At 36.0% G+C, this 24,351-nt stretch overlaps 2 protein-coding genes across 5 annotated transcripts in view; one reads left to right on the top strand and one right to left on the bottom strand.

Annotated features, from left to right (window-relative positions):
* LOC106664207 (leukocyte antigen CD37-like) overlaps positions 1-10,151 on the top strand; it is a 96,926-nt gene extending 86,775 nt beyond the window's left edge. The window contains exons 6-7 of the mRNA XM_024228024.1: positions 4,225-4,361; positions 9,495-10,151. Coding sequence (XP_024083792.1) covers positions 4,225-4,361; positions 9,495-9,721 — 364 coding nt within the window. The 3' untranslated portion in view covers positions 9,722-10,151. The remainder of the gene's footprint in view (positions 1-4,224; positions 4,362-9,494) is intronic.
* On the bottom strand, positions 594-24,031 carry LOC106664206 (pseudouridine-5'-phosphate glycosidase-like). 4 transcript variants are annotated; one of them, XM_024228025.1, is made up of 11 exons: positions 22,161-24,031; positions 21,820-22,083; positions 21,614-21,754; positions 19,867-19,942; positions 19,661-19,803; positions 19,383-19,584; positions 19,192-19,323; positions 18,943-19,015; positions 17,513-17,561; positions 16,221-16,277; positions 594-728 (listed from the first exon to the last, which is right to left on the bottom strand). In XM_024228025.1, the coding sequence occupies exons 2-11, from the start codon at positions 22,048-22,050 to the stop codon at positions 609-611; spliced, it is 1,224 nt and encodes a 407-aa protein (XP_024083793.1). In that variant the 5' UTR covers positions 22,051-22,083; positions 22,161-24,031; the 3' UTR covers positions 594-608. The 4 variants fall into 4 exon arrangements, with proteins under 4 accessions (XP_024083793.1, XP_024083795.1, XP_024083796.1 ...); XM_024228027.1 differs by having other exon boundaries at positions 22,521-24,031; XM_024228028.1 differs by having other exon boundaries at positions 22,626-24,031.
* Positions 24,032-24,351: the final 320 nt, after the last annotated feature.

Genomic DNA, 24,351 nt, shown 5'->3' with positions numbered 1-24,351 from the left:
TATTCACAGAAAACACACACTTCGAGTGAGTACAAATACTTTAATTAAACCTAAAATTTCTATTGTGTCATTGTACAAATTCATAGTATATCTCACTATCTCAAAATAATCATTACATAACGATCAGTAAATATTGCACATTATTGTTATTAATAGGTGTAAAGGGTGTTAGAATAATATCTTGTACTCAACTCTAACTGAGTGAATGGTATGTAAATAAGTAAGAATGTTTTAAAGTCTGAATGAAAGTGTGAATGGATTTGGGAACCGACTGCGTTGGGGGTCGACCTAGCTGTTGATGACCCCTGAAACCCGACCATTGTGGTTGGACGCATAAGACCAAAGGTCTGACCCCGGACTGCCAACACCCCTTGGTGGGTGATTCCCGAGGTCTCGAATTTTACCTATATATTTATCGATATGATCGTGAATCGATTATTGCGCATAATATCGATATTTTTGTTCACAGTTTTATAAACTCTATAAAATAACATCTTTATTAAGTTAAAAAATACAAATTTTTAAAAACAAAAAAGTATGACAGATATTGATCAATTATTAATCCAAATACGAATCGATTTATACATATAAAATATATGACACCATGTTTATTGATATGATTGTGTATCGATATTTGCACACATGGTTATTTTATTATCTTCAATTTGGATTCCGACCTCTCCACTCCACCGTTCAGCAGCTGAGTAGTCGACACGATATCCTCGGCTCTAGAAAACAATCAATACTGCTCAGCTGTATTTTTGGACATTACGGAAGCATTTGACTGAGTGTGGCACCCAAGCCTCCTTAATAAAGTTAAAACGTATCCTCCGCCATACCTAATATCTTATCCTGAAGTCCTTCCTTCGGAACGATGGTTTAAAGTGAGAATGGGCAACGATTTTTCACCCAAAAGGCCAATCAAAGAGGGCTTTCCACAAGGAAGTATCCTAGGCGCAATCCTCTACACCATCTACACTGCTGGTATGACATACCCACATATCCTAATACACAACTCATAACCTATGCCGACGACACCGCAATCTAATCAACACACTCTAATCCAATACTAGCCTAAGAAGCAATCGAACATCTGAACCCAATACCGACTGTGCAGTCGGTGGCGAATCAGGTTGAACGAGCAAAAAAGCCAAGTTACATTTACGCTAAAACTTCAAACTTGCCCACCAATAAGGATAGGAATAGAAAAGGCGGCTACAAAGCATACTGCACCTCGACCTGAATAGATCTATTGTTCTCCCCTGTTATTTATCACTCACTGGCCAGCTTCAGGTTATTAATCAGCCTCCACAGCTTTGCCAGCGGCTCCTTTGCATAAGATTTTGCTTGTGGTTTTTCTTGTCCTGGTTGCTAGAACTTGCACCTACATAGACCTTCACAGAAACATAGAATGGGTTCTGCGGTCTCCTCCTCTTCCTGGCAGTTTCTTCCCAGTGTTTCTTTTGTCTGTACTCCTATCCGGTCCATGTGCCTTCTTAAGTGGCAGTGTCCTGTCAGGACACTTTCCGTCGTATGCGGAGGTGCGTCAGCTCTCATCTTGAGAATCAATACGTCCGATAAGGCCGAATAGGCCAGGTGCGGACGCTAAAGATCCTCCAGTCTTGTGACGACGAGTACTCGGGAATGACATGTCCTGTCAGTAGAAGTGTAGTTTAGTGTAGGTTTTTTGGCATCCCGCTCGTGACGCCAAAAAAAACTACCCACAGGGACATCTTCCCTGTGGGCCCAGACAAAGTCCGACCATCAACCCTGGTGTCTGGGGGTAACCAATGATGGAGGCATTATCCCTATTACCTTCCTTACCTTTCCTACACCTTTCCTTTTCCCTCCCTCTCCCCCCTCTGCTTTGATCGAGGATTCCTGGGTTACTGAACCCGACACCTCAGGCAATAGTAGGGTGTTCATATGACCTCCCGGGTAGGCGATCAGTCCCACCTTAAAAATAATACTAAATCACGGGAGTGGAGTATCCAAGCGGCTCCACTAATTGAGGTTGGACTCATAGTGGTCGTGGTTTGTAAACAAATTGTACCTTAGCTAGAGGGTACCGGCTAACCGGAACTGGAATTAGAGTGCCTTCTCTATCTATCCGGGGGTGGTGAAAGGCATGGCCAAAAGGCCTTTTCACGGCACTTCTGAACTTGGCTAGTATTGCACCACCTCGCTGGCCAAGGGATGTGACAAGTCCATGCATGTAAAATCTCCCTGGTGTTCTTTCGAGAACACTAGGCGTCTGAGAAGTCCCTTGGGGATGTCCGGACGTTAAAGATCCTCATAGGTCCAACGCCCATGAGTAAAGATGGGAACATCTGTCCTGTCAGGAGTCCAACCAGAATCCTGATTCCTTTGGCCTTCCAGTAATTCTTTTGTAACTTTTGCGGATGGTCCTTCTACGAATCTCTTTGCGTGCCTCATACCTGTGGTATTGTTCCACCAGGTTTTGGACTCATTAAGGATTCATTTTAAGATGTATCTAATTTGCTGGCAGGCTGCTAAGCCACATTAGGGTTCAGGACACCCAGAGAGTCCATGTTGCCCCCCCCCCCCTTTTTGGCCTTGTCTTTTCGTTGCTTTTATACCCCGAATGTCCAGGGACCCATGCCAGGGTCAGGTCATTAGTATCACTGACCTCCGTCAGGGCCTCCATGCATTTCCAAACACTCTTGCCCACCATTGCACATTAACAACAAGATAATAGCACAAGACCGCTACCTTGGGTTTTATTTAGTAGCAGACTTACATTTAATCCACATACAAGATTAAAACGACAGAACTGAACAAAAGATACGGATTATTCAAACACCAACTGGGACCAAAATCAACACTAAGCATACCTAACAAACTAACCGCTTACAAAATACTCCTCAGACCTGGACTTACTGAATCGTACTATGTGGCTCGGCAAAACATCCAACGAATTCAATCTGTTCAATCTAAAGTTCTCCGCCGTATTCTCAATGCTTCCTTCTACGTCGCAAACCAAACGATCCATAAAGATCTTAAAATCCCTTTCGTGAAAGATCTTATCCGAACACTCTTCCTCAATTTGCACTCTAAACTGTCCTCCGCCCTAACCCACTATCTCCAACTCTTTCTTCAACATCTCACCCTTACAATCATCCATGCCGTTTAAAAGGACATGGTCTCGTGACCCCACCCAATTAAATAAAAGAGAGTTCCAGGACTGGTTAGTTTCTCTCCCAACTGCCTGGTCTACGCGACTAGAATTTTATATTTTAACCAATAAGTTCTCCCAACTAAGATTTGTGTAAATAAATCACGGACGGATTTGCGAATCGAATTCAATTCAAAGCTTTAACAACAACTTAAGACGGATCTCTACTCATTGGTAATTTTCCTTTTATCACGCCGTCATAAGTATCGGTGTGCTTAAGGTGGAAATTCTGAAGACGAAACAAAAGACAGAAAGACAAAACAAGTAATGGAAAGTAAAGATCCATTGTCTAACAATCGCTTCCAACCAACATCAAGCGAATCAGTGACGACATGAAAATTATAATAACTTAGACACAAACAAAAACAAAGTGTTGTCAGAAAATTATCAAAAATACAAACCCTATAAAATCACACAGAAACTTTTATCTCTTAAATTGTACTGTGATAAATTTGATTAAAATATTTTTTGGTGACGTACTTCAAAATATGACACCTCTGACCTTATTTATTATTATTAAGCTTTAAAACTGTTAAGTTTGAAATACTGGTTGTGGTTGAATTGGAAGTTCGTGCGGTTACTTTTTTTTAAAAAAACACCTAATGCAATTTTAGCCGAACAAGTATGAAGCACACCTACCAGAGCTGCAATTTTTTTACCTCATTTTTGTGTGTTTTTAGGTTAGCAATTTAAAAATTTTAGCATATAACTGCACTAAATTTAAAGTAAATTGAAAGCGAGTCAATTAGCTTTCTTAAATTGCTGGGCAATAATGCAAAGACCGACTTTTTAATCACTGAGAGAAAGTGAAAAGCGTGTTAGAGGGCAAACTGAGGTATTTCCCGGGTGACCCCTCTATTTTAACTGTCTTCATAATTAGAGTTATTTACAAACTTTTCCTCTTAACTGCTTAATAAGAGAAATTCGACGGAATAAGTTCTAGCATCGTTACTTAAAACGGCTATTTTTCCGGCCGTTTAAAAGAAAACTGGTAAAGGTGCTGATGTCAATTTTGCATTTTGTTCCAGGTACGAAATCAAAGAGATGATCCAGAAAATAAAGCTAGTCCAGGAGTCGTCGGAAAAGGCCGAAGGAGAAATGTCAAAATGTTCTAAGCAGAATAATGGGACCATTCTCCAAGCTCCTCAGCAGATGAACAGCATTGGTATTTTGTTTGAACATTTTACTATGTACATTTGTTTTTCGCTTTCCTTAACAGGATCAGAATCAAAAGCTTTCAATGCTACATCGAAACATTCCTCAGAAGGCCATAGTATTATTATCCACATTGTACAATGTCATCCTATACTGACTCCTAACTTTCCTTTGTTCTTCCGTTGTTATTCTCATTCCCAAAGCTCACAAACCTCCAAACCATACGTTTACCTCCGTTGGAACCTGGATAAGAAGCGACGATCAATGATTTATTTCATGAACAAGTAATCAATAACCTCGGTGTACCACTTCCTCCTCATCTCCCTCTCAAACCTTTTCATCCTTCTATAGTACAGACATCCTTAAGAAGAGAATGCCCATGACACGACCTAATTACACCCAATATACCAAGTTTTAACCACAATATCCAATGCCACCCCTAAGCACTACTCACTTTCCACTTTTATGGAGGTATTCCGTCGTTATTCTCATTCTTAAAGTTCACAAACCTTTCAACCACATATCCTCCTACAGTCCCATCGGCCTTCTTCCTGAGATGTCCAAACATCCTCGATAGGGATAGGACAAAAGAGGCGGTCACAAGGCCAACTGCATCTCGACCTGAATAGATCTATTGTGCTACCCTGTTATTTATAACTCACTAGCGAGCTTCAGGTTATTAATCAGCCTGTAATTAATCCTTAGTGTAGGATCTTGCTTGTATTTTTTCTTGTCCTGGTTGCAAGAACTTGCACCTACCTAGACCTTCACAGAAACATAGAATGTGTTCTGCGATCTCCTCCTCTTCCTGGCAGTATCTTCCCAGTGTTTCTTCTGTCTGTACTCCTACCCGGTGCATGTGCTTTGTCAGGAGTCCAACCAAAATCCTGGTTAGGTTGCGGTTGCCTTCCAGTAATTCTTTTGTAAGTTTTTGTAAGCTTCTATAAATCTCTTCGCGTGCCATTCATTAAGGATCCATTTTAAGATGTATCCTCTTTTGTGGCAGGCTGCTAAACCACTATAGGGTTCAGGCCCCAGGCCGCCTTTTTGGCCAGCATGTCAACCTTTTCGTTGTCTCTATGCCCCGAATGTCCAGGGACCCATAGCAGGGTCAAGTCATTAGTGTCACTGACTTCCGTCAGGGCCTCCATGCAGTTCCAAACACTCTTTGCCTTCGCCTCGCATGAGGCTAGGACCTTTCTGTCAGAGAAAATGGCTATCTTCCGGGAATGTATTCTTAGCTTTTTTATTTCTCTGGCGCATTGTTCAATCGCTATGATTTCAGACTGAAAAACTGTAGCATATTTACCTAAGTTTACCGTCAGTTCGGTCTTTGGGTTTATCCCGAAGACTCCAGCTACCGTACTCTTGTCGGTTTTGTTACCGCCAGTATACCAGTAGGATTTCCATATCATTCAAGATTGATATTAAATCATTCCTTCTCTCCAATTTTGCATCGGTCCCATTCATTTCAATATACTGCAAGGTTTCAATTGACACCATATCTCCACACTAGAGAAAAAAGAAAATGCCTTGAGTGCGCTCAAGAAAGTGGCACAGGCTTTTTAATAGGCATCCTCTACAAACGTAAACACCTCCTATTAACTCATTATTATCTTATCCTTGAATCCTACTTAACTGAACGCTTCAGAGCGAGGTGCGACGAGTACTCGATACCAGAGCAGTACAGGCGTGCGTTTCACAAGGGAGCATTCTAGGTCCCATCCTTTCATATCGCTGACTTTGCTTACATCCTAATACCACCACCATAAATGATATACTAATCCTATCCAAGCAACCACATCAAAATATACCTTGAACTTGCCAAAAGGTGCAAAAAGTGAAGTACAAGATAGAATGAGGAAAAATGTACACAAAGTAAACTGAAAAAAAATCGCCCTCCACTGTACATCAATAATAAGACCTACCGACTTCAAGTCAGATACTTAGTACTATATCTAGACAGCAGACTGACTTGGTAAATTAAGAGAAAACAACAAAAGATTGAGACAATGTGATGCTTAGAAAGGGGCGAAATCAGTTTTAAATAACAAAACCCGACTAAATCTACACAAGCAGTTGTTCTGCGACCACTTTGGGCATATGGAGTGGAACTGTGGGGTTCCGCCAAATCAGCCAATCATTCCAATCAAAAGACCTCAGACAAATTGTCGAAGCTCATTACTATCTCACTATGCACACTGCTTCCGAAATTTCCGGACCATCCTATCAATCTAACCGTACTGCTCAATCCTCCCTACACTTTCCTACCCCGAGAACCTGCCACACGTAAACCTCGATGGCCACAAAACCAAATTATGTCCTGTTGCAGACCTGGCCATGGTGTGGCGTACAGGCTACAAATAAATTATTATTTAAAAAATACACAATTTGTACAACAATACAACTTAAAGAATTGAAAAATCTTTTACGCCGAATAGTCGGAAAAAATGAACCACGATGAAAAAGGCAAGATCCGTATAGCAGATGAGAGAGGAAAATTGTTGAACCGCGGGATTCCCGCCGGTAGGGAAATTAGTTGCTTAATTTCGAGTTATCTTCCCCGGCTTGATGAGAAGCGTGGAAATCTAATGAAACATAATTTTTCCCGTCATCCGAGTGCTGCCAGCGGAATACCCCCTGCTTCAAAGAGGGAACTAATTCCAGCCGGGTGAGTTCACAAAGCCCATCCCCAATCTCGGCGGCTCGAATACCTTTTCCCCTGATAAAGTAAGGCAAACTTCGCTTCTTTTGAACCATAGGTAATGTCAAAGTGGTGGAAAATTAAAAAGAAATATGCATGGAACCATAGCACAGCGAAAGTCGGCGTTTTTGCTTAAATATCAACTATTTCAAAAACATAAATTAAACAATTGGTTTCCTAACAAATTTATTATAATTATCCGTGTAAAACAAAATTATAAATAATATTCAGGAAATGATCACAATATAAAATTTAAATCTGCAGTTTAACATCGCTCTGCATTACTTTCCCATTCAAAGTAACAGCAAAATACTTTTCTCTTACAAAATAGAGATTATTTTGTGCCTTAATTGTCGTCCTAAAACCCGCAACTGGACACTAACTGCATCAAGTCATACTCACCGAGAGGGGGAAATTTAAACAATCTCCTTCCAGTGATGATGGTCCACTGCCCAAAAGAAAAGGTCTTCCCCTGCGGAAAATTTTTCACCCAATAAACCTAAAATGATGATAAGCACAAGGGCTCGAAATACAAAAAATCACCGTCAGATACATAAAACCAACCAGACAACTTCAGCTATGGCCTCTGGTGACAGTGCCTACCACCTCAACTTCATCACCATTGATGAGCTAAGTAAAAATGCTTTTATTGCTATAAGGCCCTTTGCAACTTTATTTGTACCTGATAAAAAGAAAAATATAAGCCACCTATATATGTAAAAAATTACGTTGCATTATGCAATGCACTAAAACACATCAGATGGGTACATAGTTGTCAAAAGATAACCAGCCAAAGAAAAATCTATAACTTGCAGAACACATTCGGCTTTTTGAACTTATTGTGATGATAATGATGATGGTGATGAATATGGATGCTAGGAAGCTGGAGCTTTTTGTTCCTGAAACACTAGCCTTCAGGCTTATTGTTCTTTCCTAATTCTTAGTTCAGTGCAATTGACTCCCTTCTTCTAACGAATACTTGGTCATTAACTCTCGGTGCTTTCCTTTCTCTGGGTTTTCTTTATATCCTAGGTTATGTCTCTATTGAGCGATTGTTTTGCGTTCAAGGTGGTGTCTTCCTCCTCATTGTATAACCTACAAATATTGAATATATCCATGTTATGTAGATGTTCACTCAGATGCCAGTGACCAGTATAGTCCTATCACTCCTGTCACTTCTCTGAGTTTAGCCCTCTCTAACTGTAGCAGTGCGTTTGCCAGTCTTGGTGAGGGTTGTTTTAACATAAGCTTACTGAGTCTAGTTATTATTAATCCACTTGTCTTTTTGCCTTTTTTGGATTCAGTCTGAGATGGAGGATTCTGTGTTTGTTTCTGTTATCTCAAGAAAAGGTTCAGGGCCTATTTGGTCTTGGAGATCCTCCTCTGGCCAGTTGTCTGCCTTTTTGTTACCCGAAATTCCCTTGTGTCCTGGATACAAAATATCTCCAAGTTGTTGTGTTTCCCCAGGTTTTGGAGATTTTGGATGTTATTGATTAAATCGGCTAATGAATTTTTTTAAGCTGCTTGGTTATCCGATCTTATGAGGATTTTTATATCAGCTTGAAAGATTGAGGTGTACTTCCTCAATGAGTCTGATCATATTTTAGGATTGTTCAAAAAAACGCCTGATTCAATTCCTTCGATTTGTTTTGGTACCACTTGTAAACCATATCACCTCTACTCCAATCTACTACACAACACTATTCCTCTCCGACCAATGTCATCTGTTATTTGGGACTTTTGGGATTGACAAAAGTCTTACTTGGAACCAGCCACACTTGAAGCAAAGAATAGAACTGAACAGATGACAAACTACTCAAAAGACTATTTGACAAGAGATTGAAACTATCACTACAAAATAAACACTTCATCTATACATCATCACTACTACAAACCTGGGCATACAAAATTGAACTGTGGAGTTCATCCAAAGGTTCCAACCTTCAAAGAATCCAGTCAATTCAGGGCCATTGTCCATCCCATTTGACCTTGAAACAACAGGAAGTCACTACACATATGCTTACTTAATACCCTGGACTCTGTCATCCGGACCTCGTAGTCCAACATCTAAACCCTTGAACCCTTCAATCCTCCTAGAAGCCTAAAGCACCTAATGGCCTCGGGATTTCCTCCCTAGTACAGAAAATGAAGTATTTTCTAAGTAAGCACTTATTATAAAAGCGTAACTATAACATGTTACTTCTTCACTCTTATAAAATACAATAACATAAATACAGAAAAGTTGCTTGTAGTGCTTTAACGTTGTTGAAAACAAAAAGATTGATCACATTTACTTAAAACTTGTTACTATAATGTTTCTAAAACAGATTGTGTCAATTTTTATTGCAACTATATTTTTTCCCATATGATGCATCAAATACTGATTCACCCTTTATAACAAATAAATAGTCGATTACTTATTGTTTCCTTTTGTTGCAGTACGGGAGAGTGGAGACACTCCAGTTAGAGTGGGTCCTGGCAAGCGGCACGTGAGCACCGTTTTGACCCAGGACGCAGGGACTGACTCTGATACGAACAGCCATTGTGCTCTCATCCTCTGCGATGCGAGTGAGCCCGGGGGAGGAGGTGGGCCGACGCTCAGCGGTGGGGCCAACGGGAACAACAATTACGAAATGGGAGACCTCACATCCAGGCTCAGGACCTGACTACTCTATTTCGTCTACATATTCCTCGGCCTTCAACCAAGCCCAAAACGCCCCGTATAATTTATTAGGCTGCATAACTTCCCTTGGGTTTATTTGTGTGATGTCGACATGAATGCCTGGAGAGAGAGTGTGTGATAATTAGAAACATTAACTAGTTTGGTGATGTATGGGCCAGGTTTTATGCAGTAATGTGCTTTTATTTTGTTAGGCTTTAAATTCAAGAAATGAATGAGAAACTTCATATAATATCGCCAGGGTTATCACTAGGACAATTTATGATAACAGTGACATTCTAGTAACATGTAAAATATGCTTCTTTTCTTTTTCTAGATTAATTGATATATAGTATTTGCCTAGTATATTGATTTATATAAAAGTTAAACCTGACAACTCTTGACAAAATTAAATTATATAACACAGCAAAGACAGTTCTCATTAAATAGGAAAAAAATTAATTTATTATTCAAACAATTCTTTTAAAAATGTGTTTAATATTAATTTTTAATAAGAAACTCCTCCAGAAATTCACTGATTTAAACTAAAAAGTATATTCATGCTGAATCAGCAATGGGTAACTTATTGGGTCCGTCTTCACTTGTGGGTTTGTTGAACTACTCAAACGCATTTTGACAATGTAAAAATTGATCATCCGTCGGCACAATGCCGAAACTGTTTGACAACAACAAACCCACAAGTGAAGATGGATCCAATAAGTGACCAGTACCGGTTCAGCATGAGTTCACCGACTCGCAGACCAACTCCTGTTCCGTTGTTTTTGAACAGATCACAGACCCATTGAAAACTTGCAAACCAGAGTTCTGTAGTCTGTGAGTTTGCATTTAAAATGGTAAATTAAATGTGTACAAAAAAACTAAAATATACATTTGATGAGGCACAATACTGGAAAAACTTGGCAGATAAAAAAAAACTCTATTTGTCTTTTTTACCCTCTGTATTTTTGAAATGTATACAGTTTCTAGTAGTTAAAATTATATATTTGATATTTTTGTTTTTTTTATTAAGAATGTTTTCTTATAGTATAGTAAGATATTAATTTTAAATGCCTATTGGATCTGGCATTGAATATATTATTTTAGAACTACACCAAAATAATAAGCATGATGTAAGTGCATCTTAAAAAGCTTTTATCGATGTCTATATTATTCCTGAAATTAGAAATCGTAAGTGCATGTATTGAGCATTTTATTTTATATATTTTAATACATTTCCAAGTCGGTAAATTAAAATTTCACAATTATTGTAAATGCATAATTATAAAACTAAATGTTTAAATTGGATTTAAAAATAACAAATTAGTATTTGAATCATTTATGTAAGTGTAATTAAATGTTGATATTATATAAGAGAAATATGAAAATTACTATTTTTTAGGTGAGAATAATTGTTAACACCAATAGCCTAAAAATTATATTAATTCCATTTACATTTATAAAAAAAATTAATATTAAAAAGTTTAAAAAAAATACAAGTCACATAATAACTTAGTTAAGCCATACGCACCGTTATTTTTATATTTAGCAAAAGAGATTTTGATTTTTCTTTCTTTTTTTCTTTTTTTTAAATAAATATATGTCTTAAAATTTAATATGAAAAAGAATGCACGATCATTGAAATAAACTGAATCAATGGTGCTACTACAAAATAATCTAGATATTAGTAAGGAGTTTTAGATATTTTATTAGGTTTTGCTTATTAAATATTTAAAAAATGGAAAGAAGTGAAAGTTTCATAACCTTTTTTTCTTATAAATTAGTCTTTTACTTAAAATTTAAACTGTGAATTTAATACTGTTGAGAGTAAAACTTTCTTTTTAATTTTTTAATAAGAATATTTAATTCTAATCATTATTATGAGATAACAAAAACAAAAGCCTGTATTAATGGACGACCATACTACATAATAAAAACAGATGTTTAAAAAGATTTAAAATCTTTTTATTATAAATTTATATGCAAACAAGGTTGGTAAAAAACAGATGAGCGTATTTTAAATTCATTTTTGTAATATAAATGTATTATATTTCAAAATAGCTATAAAATTATATGTAAACGTCGGTAAATATGTCTTTAAAATAAAATAAAAGTGTAGTATCTTTTGAATCAGACGGTGGATCTGAAAAGATACAACGCAGTACTACAACAGAGTATAGTTATATTATGCTTGAGCTTATATTTCGTAATAAGTATGCAGTTATTGGCTGTGACTGTTCAAAGTTCTTTTCTTTTTTTTACTTTTTTTAAGTAGGATTTCTTTTGTGCACTCTGTAGAAAATAAGTAATACAACTTTTAACTGCTGTATTGTACAATTTACACAATATTTGTAGTGTTGGATTTTCGATTTAGTTTAATATACTAAATAGCTGTGATCGGTGATTTTTTTTTTTTTTTTTTTTTTTTTTTGATAAATGTTATCAAGCAGTTTATTTAGTCGGGACTTAGAAGAAATTTTGGACGATAATAAGAACCTAAATTTAATCAATTTCATTCCAGAATAAAGATAAATTGATAGCATTCAACTTTTCCCATGAAATAGCAATGTAAGACGTGTTTTCATGACAAATCTTTTTTTAAATAAAACTAGAAGAGGAATAAAATATCAAAATAACAAGAACAATAATAAAGAAATTAATCTTACAATGAAATAGTCAATTTTTCAAAATGAACTAAACAACTTCAAAGGATAAAAGTTCATCAAACACGTACAGTTTAAAGAAAAAAGATTGAAAAATTTATAACATATCTACATTTGCAACAACAAAGGATGGACATTCAAAATATTGTAGCTTTGCAAAACAGCTTTTATAGCCTAAAATTTATAATTTTTTTTTATTATTATTCCACAGTTTTAGGGAAAGATTGGGATGTAAGCCCGGAAAAATATCCAAAAAATGGGGGTCCATGTAGAAAAATATTATATACAAAATTTATATGAATATAGACATTGTAAATGTACGATGTTAGTTTAAAAAAAACCTTACTAAACAAAAAGAAGTATGTATATATTATAAATGTAATAAAATATATCCTTAAATGGGCAGAACACAAACGCAGTGTAAGAACACATATATATACATGTGTATGTACAACTGTAAACCCCTTGTAACTAAAATATGTAGAAGCAAATACTGTACAGGTTATTTTCGTGTAGAACGCACCTATAGTTCATGGAAACTATAAAACGAAGAAAATACAAAATGTAGAAAATGGTCAAAAAAATTTTTTGAGTATATAGTCGATGCTGTAGGTACACAGGGTTACCCAAGAGAGAAAAAAAATACATACACATAAGAGACATAGCAGAAAAAGTCAGCAAATATGTGTGTAAATACATAAATATTTTTCTTATTAATTTAGAGCTTTGAGTGTTTCCTTTGTTAATTACCATTCATTTTTACCACTACTGTCATTTAACTATCATATCTATTATGTTAAACATAAATATATTTTATAAATATAATGCTGTTTTTATAGTTATTGTGTGTATTTTTTTCTATAATCTACCCACAAATTCTAAAATTATATAATGGCCTAGTTTGATCTTTCCTATTAGCACAAGTACAGTTTTTATTTTTCCTTATTGCCGTTTACAAATATTTAGAGCTGTCTCGTCAAATCAACGCTATGCTGTACAATTCACTAGTTTAGTGGTCCGCTTGAACAATTAATATATTAAATTAATTAAGGTTTTCAGTTGAGATAAAAAAGTCAATGGCACGAGCGGGATTCGAACCCACGATCTTCGGCTTGATACGTTGCTGCTCTACCACTTGAGCTATCGTGAACTCGATCCACTCAGACATCAACTTCCCATCTCAACCACACCTTTTTGAATTTTCCTTTTTTGTTTTATCTCAACTGAAAACCTTAATTAATTGTAATATATTAATTGGTCAAACGGACCACTAAACTAGTGAATTGAATAAGTTTAAAATGAAGTATACCTTCACTAAAGCTCTCCGTGGCCATTTCATTTGTCGCCGAGAATCAAATTGATTACACGACATTTGAAAGATGGCAAAAAGGAGGGAAAATTCAAAAAGGTGTGGTTGAGATGGGAAGTTGATGTCTGAGTGAATTGAGTTCACAATAGCTCAAGTGGTAGAGCAGCGGCATATCAAGCCGAAGATCGTGGGTTCGAATCCTGCTCGTGCCATTGACTTTTTTTATCTCAATTAAAAACCTTAATTAATTGTAATATATTAAATGGTTAAGCGGACAACAAAATTAGTGAATTTAATAATATTAAAATAAATTATATTGTTTTCGTTGTTTCTACCCGGTCTTAAGTGTTAAGGTTAGGGTTAGAATTAGGATTAGGGTTAGGAACGAATTTCAATATTTTAAAAAATAATTATTCAGAAATCGTGAGATGCGGTCTTGTGTGATGTCGGTTTCAGAAAAACATTTTCATTATCGTGCCAACGTTTCGATCTTTATTGAGATCATCTTCAGGGCTCAAAGTCTTCTGTGTAATTGTGCCATTCTTGCGTGTCGTGTTGAGAGTGCCAGTGAACGACGTTATGCCAACACGACACGCAAGAATGGCACAATTACACAGAAGACAAACACTTTGAGCCCTAAAGATGATCTCAATAAAGATGGAAACGTTGGCACGATAAAGAAAATGTTTTTCTAAAACCTACATCATACCAGACTGCATCTCACGATTTCTGAATAATTATTTTTATATATCAATTGACCAAGTTACTTCTTTCAATTAATTATTATTTTTACGTAAGGTCTTGTGGTTGAGATAAAAAAGTCAGTGTCACAAGTGGGATTCGAACTCACGACCTTTGGCTAAATACACCGCTGCTCTACCACTAGCTATCGTGACTTCACAACTATGACTTGAAGTCACGATAGATCAATTGGTACAGCAGCGGTGTATTTAGCCAAAGGTCGTGGGTTCAAATCCCACTTGTAACACTGACTTTTTTATCTCAACCAAGACCTTATGTAAAAATAATAATTAATAGAAAGAAGTATAATTAAACTTTAACAGACCCTTCTTCTGGGTTTTTAAACAAATATAGTCATAGATAACAGAGATGTTTGGAATAAAAACAACACTAAGTTTCAAATAGGAGCCTACAAGGTACAAAGATGATAATAGGAGAAGTAAAGGTAAAATAACTAACTTACACCCTAGCAAAACACCTTTGGTTCCAACTATCTTCCAAGCTGAGGTCAGAGGTAATAAAGAATAAAAGGAGTGCCTAGATCCATTTATTTTCAAACCAACAGGCAGCTATAAAGGCAATAAATTCACGTGCTTGTAGCTCCGACTAGACTGGGAAGGTCTAAATTGCCTAATGTACCCAGGACATGAAAGTTGAGAGGAAACAAACAGGCTGATTAACTAAAGACAGGGCCAGCACACCGGAGTGTGCTAAAGTTGGAACTAGAAAAATGGCCGGAGAAAGAAAAGCTAGAATATTTCCAGACCAGCACAATGTACAAGGCAAACTAAGAGGTTTATAAATATCTCAAAAAAGAAGAAGGAACACTCCCTCATCAGGCAAATTTCTTGTCATAATTACTTGGTCTTGTACGATGATTTCCACTGTGACACTTTCTATTGTGCTAATGTTGGATCTGGAAAAAATGACAACTAAAAGAAAAACTCCAGAACTGGAGAAAATCACTTGGTACGAGGTAAGAGATTTAAAATCTATCAAAAAAGAAATTGAAGAAACACCTCTCTCCCAGCAGGAAGATGGGAAAGCAGACAGAAACATGCTGATTCTGTCAAGAGAAACCAGACATTGGGTAAATATCCTTCGTGATTCACTAGCCCACTAGTGTTCGTGATTAATTTTTTCTTGTTATTGATGAATAGAATAGTTTTTCAGATATATTTTCTAAATTTTGTGTTTTTTTAGTATTGTATCGTTTGAATGTATGCTAAATTTCTTTTTTTTTAAGTATTTATCTTTGTTAATTTGTTGTATATTTATATGTTAAAGTCAAGCAAGGATTCAAACCATTACTCCACTGAACTATTGAATTCTGTGGAACGATACCATGGAAAGTGTGATTTTTTCCCACAAAACTAAGTGATTCTCTTGGTGTGAAAATTGCCTTAACAAAGTGGCTATCCCTTGGCAGAGGCTACAGTCCTTGGCAATTTTAGGACAGTCGGTCTTCAAGGAAATTTAAGATCGCCTGCAAAAAAACTTAAATATGTCAATCTGTGGGCATATTTAAGATTGATTTGCCCTGATGACCTTAAAATAAGTCAAAAATTGGTAAAAACTTCTGTCTGCAAGACCGTACATTGATCCAGTGTTCATGAGTGAAAAAGTTGTTGATACTTCTAATACTGAAAAATTAATACTGGCTGTGACAATTCAAATCGTACACAAATAAAGGGAACTAAATAAATGTGTCAATTGTGCATTATACCGATTAAAATTTAAATTCACGATGTCTTTTTTGGAGGATAAAAATTTTAAGTCATATTCATTCCACTTACCTGCAACTCGTCACAAATGGTTAAAGCACAGTCGAGCACCGATCCACCGATGACGACCTTCAAGAACAACAAACAGTTAAAACAACTTCGACAGAGTTCTGGAAAAGGATAAATCAGCACAGCACTATGACTTTTTTCCAAAAGTCAAACAATAATAACTCAAAGAGAGAATTAAAAAAAAAAAAAAAATGGAATTTTAGAGAAATGATGGAGTGAGTGCAGTGTTCAATTCTTTTAAAAAAGATAGTTCTTACTCACAGTTACTCAACTAGCCGGATTTCAAGCCCTTAGCTCATCATCAGGTTGAAGTTCTACAACCATATCTCTCGACATGAAGAAGAAGAAAAGAATTGCAAAAGAAAACTCAAGCAATTCCTGTCGAGAGACGTTGTTGTAGAACTCCTTCAAGTTGTTGTGCAATGTTGTTCAAGTTGTGCAAAACAACTTACTATGAGTAGGAACTATCTTTTTAAAAAGGATGGAAATTTAGTTCATTTCTCACCCTCTAGCATTTTTGTTAATGGCACAATTTTAATCCTTTTGTACATTAAATTATTTTCTGTGTAAAATATACTGATTTTATGCCCAGGATTGGTTTTTGACATTTCTTTTATAAAAATTCTGTCAATATTTATGACGATATATAAAGAAAATCTTGTTTCAACAAGACACAGAGGAAATATAAAGCAAAAACATTCTCAAACAGATAGAATCAAGCTTTTCATCTGCTTCAATGACGCCCACCCCAAGTCCTTACCTTGTCCCGTACTATTGTTTCAAATATAAGCCCACAACTTTAACAAAAAATACATTTCATATACTTAAAATTCAAATAGGATATTATTTTCAAACAATCGAGATGAATGGGCCATGATTTAAAATATGTGATTTTTGTATTGTAATACAAAATAAATTTTAATTTTGAACTTTTAGAATTTCTACATTTACATAAATTATTTCATAGAAAATAATAACACTTCATTAATCAAACCTTGATGTTTGTAGAAGAAATAGTAATAAATTCCTTTATTCTGGTATAGACAATAAAGGACAAACGGCAATTAAAGGTAAAACAGAATAGCACAATCAATTAAACATTACAAATTAATATAATAAATAAAAAGTAAAGCATAGAATGTTTTATTAAAGAAAAAACTTGCAAATTCACACTGAAACCTAGAGATCGAGAAAAAAAATTCTCTTGTCAAAAATTAATATCATTCTCTTAAAGTCATTAATAAATTGAGGACAATAAAATTGCACAATAAAAAAATTATCTCAGATTTTCATACCGGTCTCTTGTTGTCCTTTTGAATCACTGGTGGTACTCCAGGGGGACTCCTGAAAAATTATAAAGTTATTTTTATCAAAATCCAAATTAAATATTGTTTTTAATAGTGTCAAGTAATCCCGGAACACATTCAACAGGACCTAGTCTGCCCATTGCTACTCCTCCTACCTTTAAAATCCTATGAAATCTTCCTAAAAAAGGCTAACTTTACCACTCAGTCCTTAGAACTAACTACTTCCCAATCCAATGGAAATTATCAATAATGAAACCCACTTCCAAACCTCAAAAACTTCATCATAACCCTATGACATGTACCATCAAATTGCTATCGTTACTTGACAAAATTCCTGAAACACTTTCCATCCTTGATCCAACATCCTTCAGCCTTCAAAGACTAATGTCCATCAATTTGGCTTCATGTGACATCACTTTACCATTAAGCCCCAAAGGTAGATATCGCATTCTCCCTTGAGTAGAAGGAATGCTGTTCTTTCCTAGACGAGTGGGATAGCCTTAATAGAGATGAGCCTAGATGAGGCAAGACCGAAGAGTGTGGCTTGCACTTGATGACTTAATACATCAACCTAACATCCTACTTACTTTCAAGTATGAAAAGGAACATCCTTCTCAATATCCACAATTTCAAAGCAGGTGTTCTGCAAGGCAGCATCTTTAGTTCCATATTCTTTTCAGTATGCGCTGTAAACATCCCGATACAATACTCCTCACAAATACAGACAATATCCTTTCAGTTTACCCAGACCTAAGTGTGACCAGAAACCTCCAGGTCAATCTCTCCTGTTAATTTTTCAAGAAATGGAGGATCAACTTCAACAAAATCAAATCCATTCTTCTATTCATTTATAACCTCATTCTAATTTCCAAACTGTTTCAAGTATGAATCAGAATATCCTTCTCCCCAATCCACTATGCTGAAGCGGGTGTTCCACGAGGCAGCATCTTGGGCCCAATTCTTTTTTCAGTATACTCTGCATTCATATCAATCCTCATATATTCCACATATTATATAGCCCAGACCCTAAGATCAGATTCCATACAAAAAAAAGAAAAATCCTCTTTAGCCCAAAATGTTTCAAAACATTGCCCAAACTCCTTACTTTGTAACCAACTTTTCTATCCATAGATCTTTAAATCCAATTTGTCTTCTCGAAACCACAAGAAGTCAATACAGATAAATAAAACTTGGACCCTCAGCCCAACAGCTTAGTCCAATATCATTCATCCCAAGCCCTTCCCAAATAAGGTGTAATATAACTAAAACGCCAATGGCCCCCTAGTGAGGAAAGTGAATTAGGAGTGTAATTAATGATCACTCGTATAATTAAAAAAAAATTATAAATAAAACAGTCACTTATAGCACCACCATTTTACTGTGATAATATAACAAACAAAAATCATGTCACAACTTACATCTTGTTTAATTTTGTATATTCCACAGCCACTTTTGCACCAATATGTGCATTATTTTTAATAAGAGCAATATCTATCAAATTGTTAAGATAATAATAAATGTAATAAAAGACTTTCGTTCAACATTAACAACAGCAGACAAAAATTGTTGCAGTTTTTTTAATCACAAATCAGTTAAATTTTAATTTGTATTCAAAGCAAAAAGGCAAAATATATATAATAAAATTTAAAATTATAAAGCAAGGATACTCGTTTCCAGACTTTTTCCTTTTGTAAGCTGGCTAACTTTGTCGAGGACGAAAGGCGTGACATTTTTGCCGTTAATGCCCTGCTGTTCGGCAGCATCCAAAGCCAAATTTATAACCGTGTTCATTTCCTTTACTATAAAGGAACAAAGTTAGGTTAGTAGAAATCAGTTGCCCGATAATTACCAAGCTTACAATCAATGGAGAACTGATTGGGAACAGGTACTGCCAGAAGAATACCAGAGTCTAGACCAATTTGCTTACTGCTATGTAGTAACTTTGCCGCCTGGTGCGGTTCCATTACATGGTATGGTGACAACTGACCTGATTCTTCGCTGTAGAAAGCAGGGAAATTTTTACTTGACCCATATGTCACAACACATACTCCTTCTGTTTCCTGTTTATTTAAAAAAAATATTTTTTTTCTTGGTTTATATTATTTTTTAAAAAAACTCTCATAGAAATTGACTAACAAGATATTCCAAAGTTCTCTCAATGTCAAGAATACTTTTGACACCACTTGAGACAACCATTATAGAATGCCTGCCGAGTTCTACTAAGTCAGCACTGATGTCTAATGACACTTCACCATCCCTATGTACACCACCAATACCACCTACAAAAAAACAAAATTCAAAAACACAATTAATTTAAAAAATAAATTTGCGAAGTAATTTACCTGTTACGAAAATATCAATGCCAACGGAACTGCAGACAAACAGAGTGCCAGAAACTGTAGTTCCCCCGTTAAGTTTCTAAAAACAGAGGTGGACCAATGAATAATTTATATGATAGTTTTTTTAGCTTGTTTTTTGGTACGTCAGTTTTTGACTTTCGGTAGTGGGTAAACTTATCTGACAAACTCAGCATCACACTAATGGATCATCACATCATACATTTCAAAACACCAATGAGTAATGTTTGTCATTTAGTCGTTTGTGAACAACTCGGTCTGCTTATCCTCGCATTTAAGCATTTGTGGTTTACAAACCCATCACTGGATGATAAAAAGTCCAAATGTACCTGATGGTTCAGGCAGAACAGGATGATCAGAGATGATCAAACCGCAGGGTCATAACCTCATAGACACCAATGGGTAATGTTTGTAGTTTAGTCATTTTTGAACACTCGGTGTGCCTATCCTTGCATTTCATCATCTGCAGTTTACAATTCATCACTGGATGTTAAAAAACTGAAATGCATCTGATAGGGCAGTCAAAAGAGGATGCTCAGAGATGATTAAAGTACAGGTTCATCACATCATAGACATCAAATGACAACTGAATAATGAGTCTGTTTTTGAACATCTTGCCTATTATTTGTTGTTGACAAACCAAAACTTGTATGATATGACAGTCAGACCAGGATGATCAGAGATGATCAAACTATAGGTTCATCACCACATAGATATCAACACACCAGTTAGTTTCTGATCAGCTGGTCTGCCTGTTCATGTTTGTCCACCATGTTTGCTTTTGTATTTCAACAGTTGTTAAATGTATCTGACAGACCAAACAACACAACAAACAGACCAGGATGATCTCCTACACTAGGGAGACGCTGGGAAAGCTATGAAGACCAATTAATAACCTGAAACTGGCCAGGGGAGCCCCTCAGGTCGAGGTGCAGTAGGTTTTGTGGCCGCCTCTCTCACCCCTATCCAGGATCAGAGATGGTCAAATCATATCACCTAATAGACATCAACACACCAATGAGTAACATTTGTAGTTTAGTCATTTTTGAACATCTCGACGTGCCTATCCTCGCATTTCAGCATTCGTAGTTTACAACTCACCACTGGATGTTAAAGAGCTGAAACACATCTGATAGGTCAGAATAGGATGATCATCAGATTATTAAAGTACAGGTTCATCACCTCGTAAACATCAAAACATCGATTGAGTAATGTTTATTACAAGTCAGTTTTTGCACATCTTGATTTGCCTATCATTTGTTGTTGATGAACCAAAACTTGTATGATATGACAGTCAGACCAGGATGATCGGAGATGATCAAACTATAGGTTATTCACCGCATAGATATCAACACACCAATGAGTTTCGGATCATCTGGTCTGCCTGTTCTTGTTATTTGGTCCATCAGACATGTTTGCTTTTGTATTTCAACAGTGGTTAAAAGTATCTGACAGACCAAACATCACAACAGACCACGATGATCGGACATGGCCAAATCATCATCTATGTTCATTACCTAACAGACATCAACACATCAATGAATAACGTTTGTAGTTTAGTCATTTGTGAACATCTCATTTTGCCTACTGTTTCGTTTCAACTCGACATATAGTGAAAATCTTAAACATGTCAGGATAGGCTGAACAGGATGATCCGAATCTGACTAAACTACAAAGCAAGGTAAAATCCCACTGTAAATATTTAAAACGTAATTATTTAATGGACAGGTACATTGCTTATGACATAAGGAAAATCCCTTCTTGACGTTTTAACAGCTTTGCTTTTTGGATCAGCCAGTTCTTCAATTTGTTTATTGCTTAATCCAACCTTGATTGTTCCATTCATGACAGCGACCAACGCAGGGATGGCATTCTAAAATAAATAAAAATAAAAAAACGTTATTAACATTATATAAGTACTTTTATCCGTAAATTCACCTGGGCCCTGATAATGTCTTGGACGGCGATAGCAGTGGTTAAATTGCTGGGATGAGGCATACCATGTGTTATTATTGTCGATTCGAGAGCCACGACAGGCCTTTTCTCTCTGAGGGCCGATTCCACCTCGGGAGAAAGTTCAAAAGCTTTTTTTGAAAAAAATCGACACTGTAATGCCCTAGGTAGACGGTACATAGTGAAAATCGCGTGGAACTCTATGGTGGACAACATTCACGAGACAAACAGGCTCCACGTGGTCATGTGCTTTAAACAGTCAAAACACATAAAGTATATTGTTACGTATTAAAGTAGGTACAAAGTATTTTCTTCAATAAAAGTACCTCTCGTACTAGTATGAAAGTAGGTACTAAGTATTTTCTGCAGTAAAAGTATCCTCGTAGTATGAAAGTAGGTACTAGGTATTTTGTACAGTAAAAGTACCTCTCGTGCTAATATGAAAGTAGATACTAAGTATTTTGTACAGTAAAAGTACCTCTTGTACTAGTACTAAAGTAGGTACTAAGTACTTTCTACAGAAAAAGTACCTCTCGGACTATTATTAAAGTAGGTACTAAGTATTTTCTACAGAAAAAGTACTTCACGCACTAGTATTAAAGTAGGTACTAAATATTTTGTACAATAAAAGTACCTCTCATACTAGTATTAAAGTAGGTACTAGGTATTTTGTACAGTAAAAGTACCTCTCGGACTCTTTATTTCTCACGATGCAAACAAAAGAAATGCACAAAACAGGTTAAACAACAAATATACACAAACAAAGAGGCATATAACAACTAAATTCAAACCTGGGTCAAAGACACAAGGTGCAAAAGTACACAAACAGCTAAGGTGCACAGTGCATAGACATATATGGATCTAGGATACACAAATTACATCATTCATAGCCAACTATGTAAGGAACAAATAACAAAATAACAAAAACCACATTGAAACAAACATAAGCAAGATGATCCATCATTCTATTTATGGGAGAGCAAGTTTGTATGGTAGAAATGTTAGTAAAATAACATTGTACTGTGATCGTGGGCAGGTGGGATGGAAATTGGGATGAGTGCTTGGAGGAATCACATTGTTAAGAAGACCATGGACAAATAGTAAATCAACCTTTCTTTCAAGGAGTGAACTTAAGTTTTCAGAAGATCAAGTTTAAAAATGTTGTTTGTATATTTTATATCATGAATGGTGAGCAAACAGAACTAACATATTGTACAGATCTCTCTGTCTCTCATGTCTCTGGATATCTCCTTATTGAGGTAGAGCGGACTTGTTCTGGAAAGAAGGAAATAAAGGAATAAATTCTCCAGTTTAAGGAGGGGTGCCCCTGGTTAACAGTCTGTTTTATTTCTCAGTGCCTTCATGCACATGAGGAACATTGTCAGGGTTGTTAGTCTGAAGGACGCTGGAAGCCCTCTTCTACTGACAAACTTGGGAAGATTCCACTCGGGTCTCAGACTCTAATCAGGTTGAGTGTTATAGTGTCTATCTCATAGACTCAAATTCTGACTCTACTGGTTCAGCCAGTGGCTTCAGGTTGTTGTGTGACCTGGGGTAGTCATGGAACTCTGGTCCTTAATGGCTTCGGGTAGCAAGACCTCGCCTTGTGGCATGCTTAGATGGAGCAGCTGTTTACACATTGTACCGATGACAATATTCAAGTACCAGTCAGACAATGGAAGTATCGAGGCAGATAATGGAGCAATGTCTGAAAAATCAAAAGGGGGTTCTGTACATAAATGCAAGTTATTTGCATGCTCGTTTTGCATGTGGTTTCTGTATGAAGGTTGAATTTTAATCTTGTATCCATGTCACATTTACACTCGGAAGCAAATCTCTTCTCTTAAATTTTCACAATTTCCTCCTTTTCAATCAGGCTTTAGATCTGGTAATTATTGTTCAACAGCTTTGCTAGGTTCCATGCTAATACTGAATTTTTATTTCATTATTGTTATATTGCTTGATTTTTCATATTGCCATTGATTTGCCAAAAATTTAATTTCAGCTCACTGATATTATATATATATATATATATTTGAGTAGTCGCACACTAATTGTCAATATAAACTACAAAAGATCTGACATTGGCTTTGTTAATTTGGGATTTTTATAAGGGTCCATCTTAGGTCCTTTTTTATTTTCCATGTACATCAATGATATCCCTTCTGCTTTCTCTTCCCTTTCATTTCACTTATGTCTGTCAGTTTTGTACCCTGGTTGGTCTGCCCATCTTTAATAATAATTTTAATTATGAACTTATTCATAAATCCTTCGTAGAAACTCAGCCAAGGAAGCAAACCTAGATAATCACCTCCAACTGTGGTATTAAAGCTATGAACATGAACGTTAATATGAATGTTAATCTGTTACTTAATTGTCTACTTCAGTAGTGCTGCTCTTGTCTAAAAAATTATTTCTTTCAATTTTAGAGGTTTTCTTTTGTTAATTGTCCACACTATATTGAAATTACATTTTCTTACACTGTTATTAAACCTGCCAACAAATAAATTATCAGCA

This window comes from Cimex lectularius, unplaced genomic scaffold (genome assembly GCF_000648675.2).
Source record: "Cimex lectularius strain Harlan isolate CLEC.00 unplaced genomic scaffold, Clec_2.1 scaffold190, whole genome shotgun sequence".
NCBI lineage: Eukaryota > Metazoa > Arthropoda > Insecta > Hemiptera > Cimicidae > Cimex > Cimex lectularius.
Note: the sequence above shows the minus strand (reverse complement) of the source record. Positions and strands in the feature narration are given on the sequence as shown.

Coding starts and splice junctions, on each gene's coding strand:
- LOC106664206 (XM_024228025.1), bottom strand. CDS start 22,050: ATGTTGTCCACCATAGAGTTCCACGCGATTTTCACTATGTACCGTCTA. Junction 19,585..19,660: donor AGAGAACTTTGGAATATCTT/GTTAGTCAATTT, acceptor TTAAATAAACAG/GAAACAGAAGGAGTATGTGT. Junction 16,278..17,512: donor AAAAGGACAACAAGAGACCG/GTATGAAAATCT, acceptor TTGTTCTTGAAG/GTCGTCATCGGTGGATCGGT.